Source organism: Balaenoptera borealis, assembly GCF_965194805.1.
Source record: "Balaenoptera borealis genome assembly, chromosome: 3".
Classification (NCBI taxonomy): Eukaryota; Metazoa; Chordata; class Mammalia; order Artiodactyla; family Balaenopteridae; genus Balaenoptera; species Balaenoptera borealis.
In genome coordinates, this window is record NC_138866.1 from 13,305,152 (window position 1) to 13,324,176 (window position 19,025).

At 41.8% G+C, this 19,025-nt stretch overlaps 1 protein-coding gene across 8 annotated transcripts in view; it reads left to right on the forward strand.

The window, feature by feature from the left end:
* The window catches only part of TTC7B (tetratricopeptide repeat domain 7B), a 241,144-nt gene that overhangs the window by 103,806 nt on the left and 118,313 nt on the right, over window positions 1-19,025 (forward strand). For all 8 annotated transcript variants that reach the window (XM_082384497.1, XM_082384498.1, XM_082384500.1 and 5 more), the window contains 4 exons: window positions 570-648; window positions 6,646-6,818; window positions 14,207-14,270; window positions 18,101-18,238. In XM_082384497.1, the coding sequence (XP_082240623.1) occupies window positions 570-648; window positions 6,646-6,818; window positions 14,207-14,270; window positions 18,101-18,238 (454 nt within the window). The remainder of the gene's footprint in view (window positions 1-569; window positions 649-6,645; window positions 6,819-14,206; window positions 14,271-18,100; window positions 18,239-19,025) is intronic.

The following is a 19,025-nucleotide window of genomic DNA, read 5'->3' on the forward strand; positions in this document are numbered from 1 at the left end:
GACCCTCTGCCTCACTGGGGGCAGGAGGGGCCGATGGGTTTACTGGGCAGTGATGTATGTTCGCAAAGACGCGGAGTGGTTGCTTGGTGGAGCCCCTCATTCTTCATACCTTTTCTCTTTGTCTTGCCTATGAAGGTTGCAGGTCACAAGAAGCCTTTCCCACGTTGCACACAGTGCCTTGTTGATACTCCTGTACCCCTTTGCCACCCACCTTGCGGTGAAAAGATAGAGTTTTCAGCACCACTCAGCAGAGCAGGAAAACTCCTCAGCCACTGTGAGGTGGAAGATAGACTCTGGAAAGATATCTTTCCTTCTTTTTTTTTTTGCCTCGGATCTGATCTTCCGACATTTATTTTCTTGAGAAAATTGAATTGTGGAAGTTCAAAAGACCATTGATCCTAGGTCAAACTTTTCAGAGTTGAACAAAGATGGACAGACACGTGCAGAATGATGGCTTACAGTCTCGCCAACAGCTTTTATGTAGGCAAAATGCATTGAAATATGTGTATAAAATATTTAACATTAATACACGCCAGACGGAAACCCTGTCAAATTCTGTGTGCACACAGGAACTTGACGAGAGGAGTCGGGAGGTTTAGAGAGATCCTCAGAGCAGTGGAGACGAGAACAACCCAGAACCTGCGAATGGTAAGTGTAACTAATGGCTTGGCTGAGGCCCGAGGCACTTCAAGCGCCTCTCTGTCTTTCATACGTGTCTTATAAATTATATATTATATATCATAACATACTATGTAATATAGACATTATACATTATAAATTATATCTCAGTGAAGCATATATATACATATGTATATATATATATATACACATCATACATTCACCCAAAGTCCTTGGATTTTAGTACTCACAGAATCGTTCAGCCATCACTAATATTTAATTTCAGAACATTCTCGTCCCTCCCCAAAAATCTCCATGCCCATTACTAGTCAATCCCCATTCTTCCCTTTCCCCAGCTTCTGGCAGCCACTAATTTACTTCCTGTTTCTATGGTTTGCCTATTCTGGACATTTCATATAAATGGAATTATACAGTATGTGGTCTTTTTTGTGACTGGCTTCCTTTACTTAGCATAATGTTTTCAAGGTTCATTCACGTTATACCATGTATCCGTCTTTCATTCCTTTTCGTTGCAGAATGATATTCCATCGTACGAATAGACCACATTTTTGTTTATGCAGTCATCAGTCAATAGACATTTATTGTTTCCACTTTTCAGCTATTGTGAATAATGCTGCTACGAACATTCTCATGCAAGTTTTTATGTGCATATATGTGTTCATTTTTCTTGAGTATATACCTAGGAGTGGAATTGCTAGATCATATGGTAACTCTACATTTAACATTTGGAGGAATTGCCAAACTATTTGTCAAATCGGTTGCACCATTTTACATTCTCACCAAAAATTACGAGGGTTCCAGTTTTTCCACATCCTCGACAGCACGTGTTTATTATCTTTTTTTTTAGTTCTAGCCATCCTAGTAGGGTGTGAAGTGCTGTCTCATTGTGGTTTCGATTTACATTCCCTGATGGCTAATGATGTTGAGCGTCTTTTCAGTTGCTTCTCGGTAACGCTCTCTCCTGAAACATAAAAAATGCATCCTGTATAGCAGTTAGAAGGTAAACCCTCCTGATGCCAGTGTGGTGAAGGGTTAGTTGTATGCTGATGACTCACACCAAAACCCAGACGGAGCAAAGCAGACTAGCTCCCGAGGAGAACCTAGCTGTTTGACTAACTATATTGACCATAAAACCCAGAAATAGAAAAGCTAGTTAAAAAAACTGGTTGATGGCTCTCCTGTTGACTTGAGTTCTCTCTCTTTCCTTTTAAACCTTTCACCTTCCTGTCTGGGAGGCTCATTAATTATACCTCCACAGTTTACCCTTCAGAGCCAGAGTCATCGAGTGTTTGGGTGAAGGCCTGGTGCTCGTGGAAGCTAAGAAGTGCCCCAGGCCCCAGCCATGTAGCAGCCCCACTCAGACTGCAGTGTCCTTGGTCTCGTCTTCCACGCTGTTGTCCTCCCATTATCATGAGTCCTTTTAATGCTGTGGGAGAGTGTTCAGTTGGGCAAGGCTAAGAGATTCCTGTCGTGGGAAGTGAGGCTGTATCTTCATGCTAAGGATGTGGACATACAACTCACTGGCCCAGATGGCTAAGCCATAGGCTTTCCTAGAATTATGGGAGGTAAGACAAGACGGGCGACTTCACACACACACCCCATCAAGAACTCACTTGGTCTTCGATATCTACTTATGTATTGATATGATTTATGGGTGCCCTCAGAAGTTCAAACAAAACATTTTGATCTTCACAGTTCTTTAAGGGAAAAAACCCTGCAAAAATATGGGTAAAAATTGTTGCCATCTATCTTTTCTCTCAAACTGACCTACTCCCAACATTCCATAAAACTTCTCAACTGGTCAGCATGAATAGCTTCTTCTAAGATTTGGAAGCACAATGAAAGCAACTGGTTATATTGGCAAGTGTTCTTATAATTGTTTTAAAAGCACATTTAAAATGCCAATCTTTTGGGCTTCCGTGGTGACTCAGGGGTTAAGAATCTGCCTGCCAATGCAGGGGCACGGGTTCAAGCCCTGGTCTGGGAAGATCCTACATGCCGCGGAGCATCTAAGCCCGTGCACCACAACTACTGAGCCTGCACTCTAGAGCTCGCGAGCCACAACTACTGAAGCCCGCGTGCCTAGAGCCTGTGCAATACAACAAGAGAAGCCACCGCAATGGGAAGCCCACGCACCGCAACAAAGGGTAGCCCCTGCTTGCTACAACTAGAGAAAGCCCGTGCGCAGCAACGAAGACCCAATGCAGCCAAAAATAAATAAATAAATAAATAAAAATAAATAAAATGCCAATCTTTCAAAATTGCTTATAGACTCTCAAAAAATATATATTTTGTTAAGGAAATAAAGGGTTTTTCCTCGTTAAAAGGTTGAGTGCATGCACTGCACTGTGAGAATCTGCCTGCTGCTTACTCCAATATTATTTTTCAAAATTAGAGAATATCTTCCATTATTGTCTAAGGTTTATGATTTTCAAATCAATGTGTTTTAACTTATAAAAATCCTATGAGGTAGGATTCTGACTGGAGATGTTAGGAAGGAAGACAGTTTTCTTCTTCTTTTTTTTTTTCTTTTTTCTGAGAAGTCCAGTGAAGAGGCTTCTAAAGAAAGCCTGTGTAGATAAGGCTGCCCCTGGGCACTTTCAGCTGTTAACTCACTGGTTGGTGTTAATGTAAGGGGGGAGTCACTTCCCACTCAATGTCACACTTGAGTTGCAAGTACACCTTTGGTCTTGGTTGCTGGTTCTCAAGTGACCTAAGTTAAACTGTTTCTAATCCCTTGAGTGCTTAACGAAAGTGTGCATCAGAACCATCTGAGGAACTTGGAGCAAATACACATCCCTGTACCTGACCTCAGGAATGCCACCTGAGTCAGTCTGCGGCAGGGCCTGAAAATCTGTATTTTCTAGTTTCCACAAGTGAGTCTTCGCCCACTCTAGTTGAGAAGCATTTCCTGGGAAGTCTACACTGGTGTCTTGGTTTCCGGTGGACATCAGGAAACTTCTCCAGCTGTTGCCACTCATAAGACAGTGTTTCTATCAGCCTTAATTGCTGTATAATTCTTTTCAGATTAGCTGATAATTACAAATTTATGATATCCTTATGAGATGCAAAAGTTGCTTTGTAAACTCTGGTGTGAGACCATAGCAGAGAAGGATTTAAAAGTACATTCACAGCAACCCCATTTCTAGATAAGTACTCCAAATAATTGAAAGCAGGTGTTCAAACCAAAACTTGTATGTCAATGTTCATAGCAGCACTATTGACAATAGCCAAAAGATGGAAACAATCCAAATGTCTACCAACTGATGATTGAATAAACAAAATGTGGTCTAGCCATACAATGGAATATCATTCAGCTATAAAAAGGAATGAAGTACTGATTCATGCTACCACATGGATGAACCTTGAAAACATTATGCTAAGTAAGAGAAGCCAGACACAAAAAGACCACATATTATATGATTCCATTTATGTGAAATGTCCAGAAGAGGCAAACCTATAGTGACAGAAAGCAGATTAGTTGTTCCAAGGGGGTGGGAGGAGGGAGAATGGAGAGTGACTTCTTAAAGGGTATGGGGTTTCCTTTTAGGGTAAAGAAAGTTCTGGAACTAGAGTGGTCATGGTTGTACAACATGGTGAATGTGCTAAATGCCATTGGATTGTACACTTTAAAATGGTTAGCATGGTGAATTTTATGTTATGTGAATTTTATTACAATTTAAAATCACATACAAAAAAGTGCATTCAATGACCCAGTTTGTACAAAGAAGTTCAAGTCTTCTTCCAGACCAGCTTCTCTCCTTTCCTTCCTTTAATTCTAAATGTATTTGAAATGTATTTGGTAGCTACCAACAATTTTTAGGCATTTAAACTGCAAGCTAAATATAACCTGAGTATAAAACATAAAAGGTATCATAGATACTGTTGATCTTGCTGATAATTTCTTATATTTAATCTCCTTTTCTGAACTTCATTTGAGATTTCAATGAACACAGCCAACATCCTTCCTAATCGGTAATGCATGACGAGGTGATGCCTTTAAAATGTGCAATCACATCAAAACCTCATTTTAAAAATCTCTCCGGAAGGTTAATACCTTGAGGGAAAATGAGATCTAGCATGAGCTATCCAGCAGTGGACAAGCAAACTGTTTTGAGGGCAGAGACTTTTACAACCTTAGAATCCCTCCATGGCAGATACATCCAGAAAGTGAAGTTCTTTGTTCATTTTTCTCCTTTAACATTTTTTTCTCAGCTATAGTGAGTGGAGGTTATTTTTACTAGTTGACGCTTCCAGCAGAAGTCATTAGCTTATATGACTGCAGTGAGATCAAAATGAGGCTGTAATGGAAGGTTTAAGAAAACAGTTCAGGAACTGTTTAGGTCCTGAAAATCGAGCTCTTATGAGATCTTTACAGATGGCTCAGTTGGGGATGATAGGAGTGCATTTAATTTCACATTTTTATAGACATTTAAAGCTAGTGGGTCTTACTTGGGAATAACGAAGAAAATTTGCCTTTATCCAGTGGTTATCAGAAACCGCTAAGCTAGTGATTTGGTTGCATTTAGGTTTCCTTGTGGTGTTTTAAGAGATTTCGCACAGATGAAAGCCTAGCAAAGTTCTCTTCTGGAACATATTTATTTAAAAAGGCTCGTTGGGCTTCCCTGGTGGCGCAGTGGTTGAGAATCTGCCTGCTAATGCAGGGGACACGGGTTCGAGCCCTGGTCTGGGAAGATCCCATATGCCGCGGAGCAACTAGGCCCGTGAGCCACAATTACTGAGCCTGCGCGTCTGGAGCCTGTGCTCCGCAACAAGAGAGGCCACGATAATGAGAGGCCCGCGCACCGCGATGAAGAGTGGCCCCCACTTGCCACAACTAGAGAAAGCCCTCGCACAGAAACGAAGACCCAACACAGCCATAAATAATAAATAAATAAATAAAATAAAAGAAAAAAAAAAAAAAAAAAAAGGCTCGTTGTCAGGGAAGATCAGCATTCTTTGTCTGCATCTTCCAAAGAATGCTAAAACCTTGTGGAAAAACCTGCTGGTTGAAGTTGTATTTGGCCACCTCTGGCTAATTGTGAGGTGACCTGGACCACCCTGAGATGCAGTGCTTCTATTTTCGGAGGGATTTTTTTTTTTACTTCTCTTCTTTGTCACTGGAAGATTATGCGGTAAGTTAACTGATATGCATCAGTTAACAAAGTACTTCTTAGTAGCTGCCACATCTCCCTCCCGCATACATCGTACGTGATGCTGTTCTAGGCAGTGGAGCTATAGAGTTTGGAAAAACATAGTACTCTGCACCTAACTTAGAAGAACAAGATCTGGATATTTCTGGGTTTTCACAGTAAGAAAGGAGATCCCTGCCCAGCTTTAAAAAAAAGGTCTTCTTGATTGGTAGCCATAGTCACTTTGCCAGCTCTCCACTTTGCTCAAGGCCAGTGGGAGCCTTTGGGCTGGAAGGGCCAGGATGCAGTAAGAACGGGGCCTCAGGTCGCAGGGTGGGGCTGTGAAGGACTTGCCCTTGGCACTCCGAAGACGAAGACATTCTAAAAATCTGCACTGAACATCATCTTATCATCAACGAAGAGATTTTTTTCAGGGATTACATCATCTAGGTTGAGTACTGGCTTTCTGCCAAGGTCGGGCTTTGGCAGGCCTCAGTTGGGAGGTGATGAAAATATTTGCAGTTCACCTATTATTTATAAGAGCTTTTGGAAAAGAGCTTAACTAAAAGTTTCAGTTGTTTCCGGTATAAAACATGTTTAGTGTTCCAGAGTATAACAGAGGCAGGGCAGCATTTGAAGGGCATGAACTTATTTTTTTTTTAATCTTTCAAATATCTTAGTGTATCATATTTTCTTTTCTTTTCTTGTCATCAACTGATATAATTTTCATCATAGGAGTAGAAATTTTTAATTATGAGTCTTGGAACAGTGATGACAAAGTGATGACTAAAAAATATTAATTAAATGAGCGAATGAATGAATGAATAATACAAAATAGATTCATGGCTGTGCCTTTGCTCCTTTGTGTCCCCAGACAATAGCCAGGCAGCTGGCGGAGATCTTGTTGCGGGGTATGTGTGAACAGAGCTACTGGAACCCTCTGGAGGATCCGCCATGCCAGTCACCTCTGGACGATCCTCTCCGGAAAGGAGCAAACACAAAAACCTACACCCTCACGCGGAAAGCCCGTGTCTACTCAGGAGAGAAGTATGGGAGTTGGTGTCCTCATTTGTAGGTTAGGGGATGGGAGGGAAACTTCAGGAAAGTGTAAGGATGAATAGAAGTTCAAGGGTAGATTTTTTACCAGTTTAATAAAGATAGCTCTTTACTCTTCATAACTTCAGCAAATATCCATGCATGAGTGGGGACATTTTGAGTAGGAAAATGCTCTCATCTAGTGCTTGGCTGCCATTCTCAGCCTTCACTGTTGGTCTTTGGGATTTTCATTTCGTTTATTATAAGAACCGCAGAACCATACAGCAGTCAGTGACAAAGCTATTAGTAAGCCAGAGTTGACTTTTCTTTTCTTTTCCTCAGCAATTCCTTGATCCTTTTGTTTAAAAACTTGTTTTAAACTGAATTAGCTGTAAGAAGAAGGTGAATTTAATAACTTACAGGTGATTGGAAGGTGATGTCTCTTTAGAATGTTTTAATTGGTTTAAGTTTTGAATTTGGAACTTGATCACCTTTGAGGAAAATGGGCTAGCGAAACACTCCGGTCTCAGCCTGGGATTTCCCCAGGTCCGGGAAGGAGGAGGTGGGAGGGAGAGAGACCACAAGAAAGCGGGGAGACAGGAACAGGGGTTGACTCATTCTATTCCTCCCCTCAAAGCTTTCCTTCCCGTCTTTGTTCCTACAAGGACAAGGCATGATGGCTTTTCAGAACCTCTCCATGAAGCAAAGGGGAACGTGTAAGAATAAATACGGAAACCTTCTTTAGTCATTACAAATTGGAAAAATGGCTGAAAGACCACAGGCTGCTGCTTCTGAGGCCCCAGAAAGCACTGACAGAGATGGGGTGATTAGATAGTTATTACATGTGTGACTTCTGAACACAATGCCGCATTTTAAAAGGGGCAGCATTTCTCAGGGTAACTGCCTCTTAATCCTCTTCAATTGACCCTGGCATTTGTCTCCCTCCTCATCTTGTTCAATTTGCATTTCTTGTATGGATTCAGACTAGTGAGCATTTTCTTAACTTTTGCCTGTGTTTACTCCTTAGTACTTATCTGGATTCGTAGAACATCTGTTCTAGCAATTCTCAAACTCTCACTTTTAAAATGCTGACCCCTCATTATGAACTATTTAGCAGCAGGATTGGGGTTCTTTTTTAGGTGATATTTAAATCTTAAAAATAGACCCTAGATTTTTCTTCTGCTTCAGATGCTTCTTAATAGCCAAAGTGCCAGTATATTGAAGAATCTAGTTCTTGCTCCCTCCTCCAATCAAGTTTGACACATGGATGGAGCTCTGTGTCTCTCTGGGTGCGATTCCAATGTGGCCTCACCCCTTGAAGGCAGAGAAGCTCACAGTGCTGGCCACTTCTCCCTTATTTCCTGAACCACTCAGCCTCTGTCACTCTTTTAACATCAGCTTCCCCATCTGTACAAGGAGAATTATCGAGGCAAAATGCAGATCTAGTTAAATGCAGTTATTAGTTAAAGGGAAGATTCCCATGTGACTGGTTACTGAGACACAAGTTTCATTTCACACAAATACACACAGTCATTTTTTTTAAACTGTTTCATTGAGATATAATTCACATACTATATAATTCATTCATTTAAAGTGTACAATTCACATTAATATAGCTTTTAATATAGTCACATAGCCCATCACTACAATCAAATTTAGAATACTTTCACTACCCCCAAAATAAACCTAGCACCCCGTAGCTGTCATCCGCCATCCCCCAAACACTTGTATTTTCACATGAATGTTAGGATCATTTTGTCTATTTCTGCAAAAAAAAAAAAAAAAAAAAGCAACTGGAATTTTGTAGGAATTGCATTTAATCTGTAGCTCAATTTGAGGAGTATTGCCATCCTGACAATATTAAGTCTTCTGATCCATGAACATGGGATATCTTTCCATTTATTTAGGTTTCCTTTAACTTTTTTCAACAACAATTTGTAGTTTTCAGGGTATAAGGTTTGCACTTCTTTTGTCAAACTTATTCTTAAGGGTGTTTTGGTGTGTGTGCTATTCTTTTTGATACAATCACAAATGGAATTGTTATTATTAATTTCATTTTGGGGTTGTTCATTGCAAGTATATAGAAGTAAAATTGGTTTTCTATATTGATCTTGTATACTGAAGTCTTGCTGAGCTTGTTTATTAGTTCTAATAGTTTTTTTTAAATTGTTATTTATTTATTTATTTATGGCTGTGTTGGGTCCCCATTTCTGTGCGAGGGCCTTCCCCAGCTGCGGCGAGCGGGGGCCACTCTTCATCGCGGTGCGCGGGCCTCTCACTGTCGCGGCCTCTCCCGCTGCAGAGCACAGGCTCCAGACGCGCAGGCTCAGCAGTTGTGGCTCACGGGCCCAGTTGCTCCGCGGCATGTGGGATCTTCCCAGACCAGGGCTCGAACCCGTGTCCCCTCATTGGCAGGCAGATTCTCAACCACTGCAGCACCAGGGAAGCCCTCTAATAGTTTTTTTAGATTCTTTAGGATTTTCTGTATACAAGATCATGTCATCTGCAAATATAGTTTTACTTCTTCCTAACATAAATGGCTTTTATTTCATTTTCTATCCTAATTGCCCTGGGTAGAACTTCCAGTACAATGTTGAATAGAAGTGCCAAGAGTGGACACCTTTGTTTTATTCCTGATCTTAGGAAGGGGAAAACGTCCAATCTTTCACTATTGAGTATGATGTTAGCTGTGGGTTTTCATAGATGCCCTTTATCAGGTTGAGGAAAATCCTTTCTATTAGTAGTTCATTGAGTATATTTCGTTGTGAAAAGGTTTTGAATTTGTCAAATGCTTTTTCTGTATCTACCGAGATGATCATCTGGCTTTTGTCCTTTATTCTATTGATGTGATGTATTACATTAATTGATTTTCAGATATGAAGCCAACCTTGCATTCCTAGGTGAATCCCACTAGGTATATAATCCTTATTTATTGCTGAGTTTGATTTGCTAGTATTTTGTTGAGGATTTTTGCATCAATAGTCATAAAATAATTGATCTATAGTTTTCTTTTCTCATGATGTCTTTGTCTAATTTTGGTATTAGGATAATACTAGCCTCATAGAATGAGTGGGAAATATTCCCTCCTCTTCTATTTTTGAAAGAGTTTACGGAGAATTATTATTAATTCTTCTTTAAATGTTTGGTAGAATTCACCAGTGAAGCCATCTGGTCGTGGGCTTTTCTTTGTGGGAATGTTTTTGATTACTAATCCACTCTCTTTACTTGTTACAGAGCTATTAAGATTTTCTATTTCTTCAGTTTGGGTAGTTTGTGTCTTTATAGAAATTTGTCCATTTCATCTAAGTTATCTAATTTGCTGACATACAGTTGTTCATAGTATTCACATCCACACACATACACACACACACACATATAATTTCTGTAAGATTGGTAGTCATGTACCCTCTTCCATTTCCCATTTCTCCTTTTAGTAATTTGAGTCTTCTCTTTCTTTTCTGGGTCAGTCTACCTAAAAAGTTTGTCAAATCTTATTGATCTTTTTGAAGAACTAACTTTCAGTTTTGTTGATTTTTCTCTATTGTGTTTCTGTTTCTCTAGTTAGTTAATTTCTGTGCTAATCTTTCTTCCTTCAGTTATCACCATCAGCTTTTAGCTTTCTAGTTTTGCACGTTCATACCCTTACTTCTGATTTATTAGTAAAGAGAGAAAATCTGCTTGGGGCTTCCTTATTAACAAGACAGGACTCTCCAATCAAGCAATTTTGTGGCAAAAAGATGTTATCACCAGTTCAGTTATGTGAGTTGGGAGGTAAAAAAGGGAATCCATAGATGATGTTTAAATCTCATTTTGGCCGGTGGTCCCTCCTCTCTCCCCTCTCCTCAGTCTCTTATGAGGAACATGAGCACAAAGCAAACTTTATGTGCCATAGATCCTTCCAGCTCCAGCAAACCACACGGACCATTCAGGACCATTGGTCATAATGGACAATAAATGAAAAATAACCTCTGCCAGAAAACTCCCCTCCCTGTCACTGCAACCTGGATGTGAAGTGTGTACAGGATGCTCATCCTCTCTCCGTCTTAAATGTTGAAAGGAAATAAAATGCTGATAATCCACGATAAAAAAAGAGAGGAAGAATCACATGCCATGGGCCTCCTTACTTCCTTTCTTCTAGCTCTCTCTATGAAGAATTTTATTGACTTTTGTTTACTTATTTTTTAAGTAAGCTTTTTACTGACACATAGTATACATTGCGAAAAATACACGAACCAAAAGTAGAAAACTCGATGAATTTTCACTAAGTGAACACATGCAAGTAATTAGCATCCTGGTCAAGAAACAGACATTGCCAGAACCCTAGAAGGCCTCTCTGTACCCTCCCCCAGTTACTACTCCCTGCCCAAGGGTAACCCTATCCTGACTTCTATCACTGTAATTAGTCTGGCCCATTTTTTTTTTTTTTTTTTTGAAATTTACATGAATGGAATCATATATTAAGTACTTTTATGTTTAACTTCTTTTGTCTAACATTATACTGGAGAGATTCATCCATATTTTTGCATGTAGTAGTAGTTTGTTTTTGTTGTTGAATAGTATTCCATTTTATTAATATACTCCCACTTGTTGATCCATTCTACTCTTGATGGGCATTTGCGTTGTTTCTTATTTGGAGCTAATAGGAATAGTGCTGCTATGAATATTCTTATACATGTTTCTTAGTGCACATATGTGTGCATGTCACTCAAGTATATTTTTACTTCCATTGTATTCCTCCTTGTAAAAAGCACTTGAGGTGGCTTAGATAATTAAATGCATGTTAGACTAGATAATTAGCACTAAGTAAAGATGGAAGCTAGAAACCACTATTATGCCAGGAAGCGGATGATGATTTATTGAAAACTAGGAGTGCCATACATTGTGCTAAACTCCTCGGTAGGCCTAAGAGGAGAAAGTAATTATCATGGCGTGCTAAATACAGGTCTGAACCTCCTGGTAGCCAATGCAGAGGCTTTTGGTAAGGATGAGGATGCTGTTCAAAGTATAAAGATGGGGGACATTGAAGGGTCCTAACAACTACTTGATGGCAGAACCGAAGCTGTGAACGACCATCCCTTCTATCAACTTCCTCCAGGTCTAAGGCCCCCGTTTTCCGGCTCCACAAGGCTGAGGCCTGGGCACCCCAGGATCTCCCCTTGAGGCTCTTGGGCCCCAAGAGGATAATATCACAAAAGGAAGGCCCCAACAATTTTGACTGTCCACCCTGAGCTCCACACTTCCCTGGGCAAGGAAGAGGGAAAGAATGGCCAGAAATAGATCTAGAGAATTCATAATTATGGAGAAGGGGGCATTCCAGTGGGTAGTTTTTCAAGCATGTCTCTTAAAACTATCCTTTCCCCCTCCCCCGCCCCCCACTTCTTCCTGCCAGCCCTGAGAACTTTGCAGTGCCCCTGAGTACCCATCTTTCCTGCCTTGAAAAGAAGGGTAGAGGAAGTAGAATTAGAATCAGTTAACGTGCTACTTGTTAGCAGCTCTAGTAAAAATAACACAACCTCGCATTTAAGTAGGCTAGATGGCTCAAATGGAATTTGGGGATTGGATTATCTCTGGACTGAATTTGCTGGTGTTAAGTTATGATTAGAATGGGCTCCCTCTCTTTTCAATTAGTCTGGACAATGCAGAACTGGGTAGCTGTGAAAAAAATGATTAATGGTTCTGCTTTATTTATAAGGTCCCAACTTCATGTAAGCATGAGCCAGGATATCAGGAACTGATTGCTGGATGGGGATACACACAGACACACACACAGGCACACAGGCACACAGGCGCACACACACACATGAGCGTTCTTAATTCAAAGCCTGTTGGCTCTATTTCTGAATTTAAGGGGAAAGAAATGTTCCATCTCCAAAAACCCAAATCACCTCAAGTTACCTCTTTAAGGAGGTCACTGCACATTCCAGAATCCTGCTTCTCGCTCACAGGCCAGCCCTTTTATAAAATTTTAGCCCTGCAAGAGCAATAGGAACCATCCCACAGGTGGTTTCCTTACCTCCAGGGATGACCGAATTGTAAAAAGGTATCAGTCACTGGACTTTTCTTACTCCTCATGGTCCTTTGACACAATACAAAATTTGCCAGCACTTCAAAGAGAACGAATATTTGTAATCATTTGGAAAACATTTTTTTGGCCATTTTGGGGGGGAAATCATCCCTTCTCTTAAGTTAAATGATTGTAATATTACCCCTGGGAAGATGTAAATTTAGTCTTTATTTAGTCATCTCCAAAACATCCAGGAGTTTTTTTAACCAAGTTCATTTTTACTGCACTCTTCTACCATTCCACAAAAAAGAGTTGGTGGGACTTCCCTGGCGGTCCAGTAGTTAAAACTCTGCGCTTCCACTGCAGAGAGTGCGGGCTTGATCCCTGGTGGGGGAACTAAGATCCCACATGCCTGCCTGGCATGGCCGAAAAACAAACAAAAAAACAAGAACCGAAAAAAAAAGAAACAGAGTTGAGTTTGGCCCAACTAGTGATAAGACTTACAATTCTACTCAAAGGATGCTAGAACTTTAGAACGGGGGAAAATGCTGGAGGTTTTTTTTTTTTCCGGCTGTGTCCCGCGGCTTGTGGGATCGTAGTTCCCTAACCAGGGATTGAACCCCCGGCCCCGGACGATGAGAGCGCAGAGTCCTAACCACTGGACCACCAGAGAATTCCCTGGAGGTCTTTTAAAACGCTCAAAGCACAAAAAATAGGATATAGGGAATGGAGACCAGAGTTATGTTTGGTTTTTATTGTTCTTTAATACTGAGTAACATTGAGCTTAAAAGCTTTTTATTTTAATCCAAGATGGTAGAGTTCAGCCAAATCCCATAAAGTTGATGAATAAGACAGCTCCTGCGTGCCACGCCATAGTACACGTGTGTTTGAGTAAGATAGCTCACTAAGTTCTTACAGTAGTCTAGAAATCATTCAAACTCTAAAATTGCTTCCTATCTCCTATTTCATCTAAATGACAATATACAATACGCCAGCTAGCAAGTAAGAGGTAAGAAGAGTACCATGTAGTGAAATGTCTTCAGTTTATACCTCGTAATGGGTTTAGGAGAAAGCTTGTGTTATTTAGATAACGTCAGTTTGTAGTGATCAAAATTTCCGCCTCTATAATAGGCACAAACGTTCTTTGGGCTTTTAACTTGGTTTCTACAGCTTTACCCAGCTGCCTGCTATTAAAATGCGTAGTTAAAATTTATACATTCCATAGATTACCATAGAAATAAACAAATTAATTCAGGGGCCCAGATTATACAGTATTTTTCATGGGTTCTACACTATATAAAAATCTAGAAGCTGTTAGCCTTCAGTTCTGCTCTTAGTCATGTATTTTGTGTTATTTTGAAATTGCCATATATCAAAGTCAATTTTCTTTATACAGCATTTTTTGTCCTCAAGAAAATACTGAAGAAGCCCTGTTGTTATTGCTGATTAGTGAATCAATGGTGAGTAGAATGTGTTTTTACATTTTTTTTCCCCTATTCCTATGGTCCCTGTTTTGATATGGTGACTCCATCAGGATAGTGATTCTTTTTCTTTGGAGAAGAGTACTTTCCAAAGGGGATACCTGATGGGAAAAAACTATAGTGGTTTAAAAAAAAGGGACGTTTCTAATTCTTGGACTGGCCAGATATGTCCCTGGGTCAGCCTGGAGCATGGAGCTTCTCTTCCCTTAGTTCATTCATTTATCCACCAAGTACTGATTGAACACTAACACAGTTGTATATGGGTAACTATATGACCACCAAAGGAACCTTGAAAGGGGAAAGAAGCCCCCAAAAGGTAACCTTTATGAGCCTTCTCCATTTGCCTTGGTGGGAGGGAGAATTTGGGGGTGAAACACTTGTATACTTGAACCTCTGTTTTCCACAGCAGCAGTCTGATGAAACTGCCTCGTCCTCCTGCCCAGGTCCTCTCCCCAAACCCCCACCTGTTCCCCGGGCATTGCAGAGCTCAGGCCCAGAGAGCCCACTCCTGTTACCTGGCTCTGCTGTTGTGAGGGAGTTTTTGCCAGACCATCAAATTCCTTTGAAATGTTTTCTTAGTGTTTGGCCAGGATATCAAATGTAGGTCTACAATTTCATCACTCATCATTTACTGGGTTTCTACTCTGCATATCGCTAGACATGACAGCCCGGCTTGAAACATTCTGGAGTAATCTGTGTTATAGTAGTTAATACCTTGTCAAGTAAGTGGTGTCTGCTGAGCAGCTGAGCAGAACAGCAAGCCCCTGGAACTTGGAGGGACCTAGAGGTCCTCACATCCACCTAGTTATTTAGACGAGGGACCGGAGGCCCAGAGCAGGCAGAATGGAGGCATCATGCAGTGGTCTGCTGCTTCTTCTAGCAGAGCATCCTGCCTTCTTCCATAACTCCCACCCCACCAGGCAGGCAGGAGGAGAAAGAAGGAGGAAAAGGAGTCGTAACTAAAGCAAGAGAAGGTGTTCCCTTCTTCCCCAAGCAGACAGTTTAAATGGAGGCGTGAAATACACTCGGGGAGAAAGACTTAGAAATGGAGCACAAGAGGAATGCCTGTGTGCTGAGTGAAAGAGGGGCAAAGAGGCTGGGATTAGGCAGGCAGCGTAGCGTTCTTGCCTTAAGTTAAAGCTTTGGGTTTTCTTGTTCTGTGTAATGGCCCCGAGATGTTTATAAGAGCGAGACTGCTTGAGTCACCGCTTCTTTTTATTTGGAAGCTCGCTGACATCATTGGCCCCACTTCCTCTGAAGGAAACAGGTTGCCCCTGCGGCTCATCTTTCCTTGACTGTCAGCTGGTGACTTAGGACGGTGTCACTTACATCCTCTACTCTACCTTGGCACAGACGTGGAGGCACATATGTGCACAGGCTGGCGCCCAGTGTCCTCCAGTAACTGGTGTTCAGACGGGCAGGTCTCACCGTCATCAGTTCTGTGGGGGGGGGGGGGGCGTGGGGGGGCTGCCCACACAGCCCTCATCGCGGGACTCTTCACAACCTGGCACTTAGCTTCCTTTGGGCAGACTTGGTTAGTAACGGGGTAAAAATTCTGAAAGCGTGGTGAGCATACACTTTCGATTTCTTGGACAATTCTGATTGAAAGTATTGAGTCCTATTGTCAGACCGTGTGCTCCAGATTGGAATTTGGGAAACATGGCCACATCTCTAGAATGCTCGCTCTAAGTGTTGTTGTCTTGGGAGTGATGTCCCCAACTCTCCTGCTCCCTCCTTGAAGTGGTAGAAACTAGTAATACTCAAAGTTCGGGTCCCCTGGAGACAGTCAAATGTGACTGTGTCGTGTTTAATTTCCAGGAAGTCTCTTCAGAGGATGGTGAAATCCAATGACAGTAAATATGAAGTACTAGGTTGCCAACCAAAATGATTATGTTGTCTCTGTAAATCATTCCATAGTTACGTAGGTAGAAATCTAAATTCAGTTGCCTTTGGAAGTCTTTTTTCACTTCCCTTGACTACTTGATTTTTTTCAGTTTTTAGACCGAAAATAGATGTGCTCCATTTCAGAACCAAAATGAGAATTGCCGGGCTTTTTTGGTATCTGAGAAAATTGTATTCTTTACTGGTCCTAATTTTAACTTAGGAGCATAAATTTGTCAATAGTCCCTCCACCTACAAGAACTCATTTGGAATTGAACTGCATTCTTACCTCAAGTCAAATTAGTTTCCCCAGGAGAAAGGGGTTATCAGAACCGTATTAGTACAACTACCACTGAGACAATGTTCTGGGACATTTATTATTTGTGGACCTGTTTGAGGTTCTATATTGTACCTTTTTAATCAAAAAGCACTGATAGACTTTTTCTTTTAAAAAGAAAAAGAAAAAAAAAACGCATTTGGGCATAACCTGAAAATCTCTCTTAAATGGTGTTCTGTCTTGTTCCCTTCCCTCCCAGGCATTCATCTCAATATGGAACATTTAGAGGAAATAAATAAAATGAGACCACTTACAGCAGGCCGTATTTTCCTCAGAGCTTCTTTTGTTGGCTCGAAAGGCACTCCTAACAAGAAAAACTTAGAATGAAATCTTCAAAAGCAGGCTTGTTTCCATAAGAGATGACTCACTTTGTAGGAAGTGGCCTGTCTTATATATTCTTATTTGTCTTTGACATTTAAGAGTAAGGAGTTTTAAAATGAGTAAGTACTGACAGGAGGCTACAGGGCAATGCCTTGGACTCACACGAAAGAAAGCATTCACCTCGTTAGCGAGCAGGAGGTTGTGTGCGTGGCCTTTCCGAGTGTCAGGCAGGAAGGTAGACATCAGCCCGCCTGGACCAGTGACCGTCGCCCTGCACGTGCCACTTCCATGGGGAGAACGGAGGGGCCCTTTCTGTGCTCCTAGGGATGGACTTCTGTTCATTAGCAAGGAAAAGAAGACAGGAAAAAATCTAACTTTATTGATACTGAACTCCCTATTAGGGAGAAAAGGAAAATGAGCTATGGTCAGAGTCTCCAGTACATGTGATATGTCTGGAGGAATCGGGGGAGAAATTTCAAAAGTAATGAAAACAAGTCACTGTGAAGAGCGGTTGATTTCTAGATAGATGAGATGAATAAGCTTGAATGCACCTGCTGTATTTCTGTGCTAAGCAGTGGGGGAGTGAAATAGGCATGCCCTGGTGTTCTCCTGGGTCCTCTGTGCTAACGTCTTTTAAAACAAAAATCCGTTTGCTTCTTGCTGTCTCTTGTACATCTGTTTTGTGCTTCCCTAAACAAAGTTGAATTCGTTTCTGTAGTCTGTTCCAATGAAGATGTCATATAGGGATTTGAACGTGGCTTGGGTGAGAGAGGAAAAGTACGCTGTATCTCTGTGGGACTGATGGAACTTGATGACACCATTTGGTGATGGGAAGTGTGGGGCTGGGAATTTTCTCCCACTCTTTAATGTACAGCAGAAACAGGATCTACAAGTGAGGCGCAGCAGGGCTTCACTTGATGGATGATTCTGCTGCCCCAGAGCGCAGCTGTGTCTGCAGCGTGGCTGTCTGTGAACCCGAGCCCAGGAGAAACCACCCTGCTTTGCATCGACTCCTAAAGCTTCCTCCAGACGCCTGCTGACAGGGACAAGTGCCCGCCAGGCCTTCAGCGTTTGGATAATACCATGTTACCATGTGCCGTGGTGCTCTGGGGATTTTGAATAAATGACCCCTTGCTCATTTGTGCCCTTGTCTCCAGACCCTCGGCAAGCTCTCAGGGGCAGGAGAGCCTGGATGGCTTCTCTGTGCAAGGTGACAGCTGTGTGCACGGGCTGGCTCACCGTCTGCTTCTCTCTTCTGTGTTGTTTTCAGGCCAACCGGGACGCTGTGCTGAGCAGGATACCTGAGCACAAGAGCGACCGCCTCATCAGTTTACAGAGCGCATCTGTGGTCTATGATCTACTGACCATCGCTCTTGGAAGAAGAGGCCAGTATGAGATGCTGTCAGAGGTACAGCCCTTGAGTCTGGTTGACTTCCAGCAGTGGGCAGTGCTGGCGGTACCAGCACTGGGAAGAGCTGTGGGACCTGGTCTTGTCCCCACCGCCCCCCGCCCCCCGTCGCTGGCAGACATGTGACCTTGGGCCCATCACTTAACTTTGGTTTCTATCTCTGCAAAATGCGAATTGGGCTAAACGATTAAGTGGTGGAATTCATTGGTGGTCATCTCCTACCAAGGGTCCATAAACCCACTGGGGTGAGTTCATGTATGAGAGAAGGCAGGCGTTTCTCAAGCAGTTTCTCTTTCAGTGTAATTTCCACCATAACTCCAATCTCCCATGTGTGATATTAATTTCCTTGTAAAACAGGTTTTATTTTATATAAGGTATCGATGCATAACTCCTGGTGCACTGGCAACTTCCGGCACAGTGTACGTTGGGTGAGCTGGTACAGGCTTCACGGGGAGTAAACACCGTCTTCACGTAGAGTCTTTTACTTGTTCAGAAGAGACCCCAGTTGCTTACAGATCTTGTAGCAGGCATTGCCGTCTCATGCCCTCAGCTGCTAAGAAGCATTTAGGATGGAAGCCTGACAGTTTTACAGTTTCAGAAGAAGCTGGTTAATCTGACGCTGTGGTTATGCATTACTGAGTCCCCGCCCAGAATGCCAAATCCACCCTGGTAGGGGCTAAATCAGTAACAAGATCATTTTATCCTCTCTTTAGTGGAGTAAAAAGAAAGAAGGGAAGAAAAACAACTCCTTTTGTTAAAATGAACTTTTCCATGTTATTTATCTTTC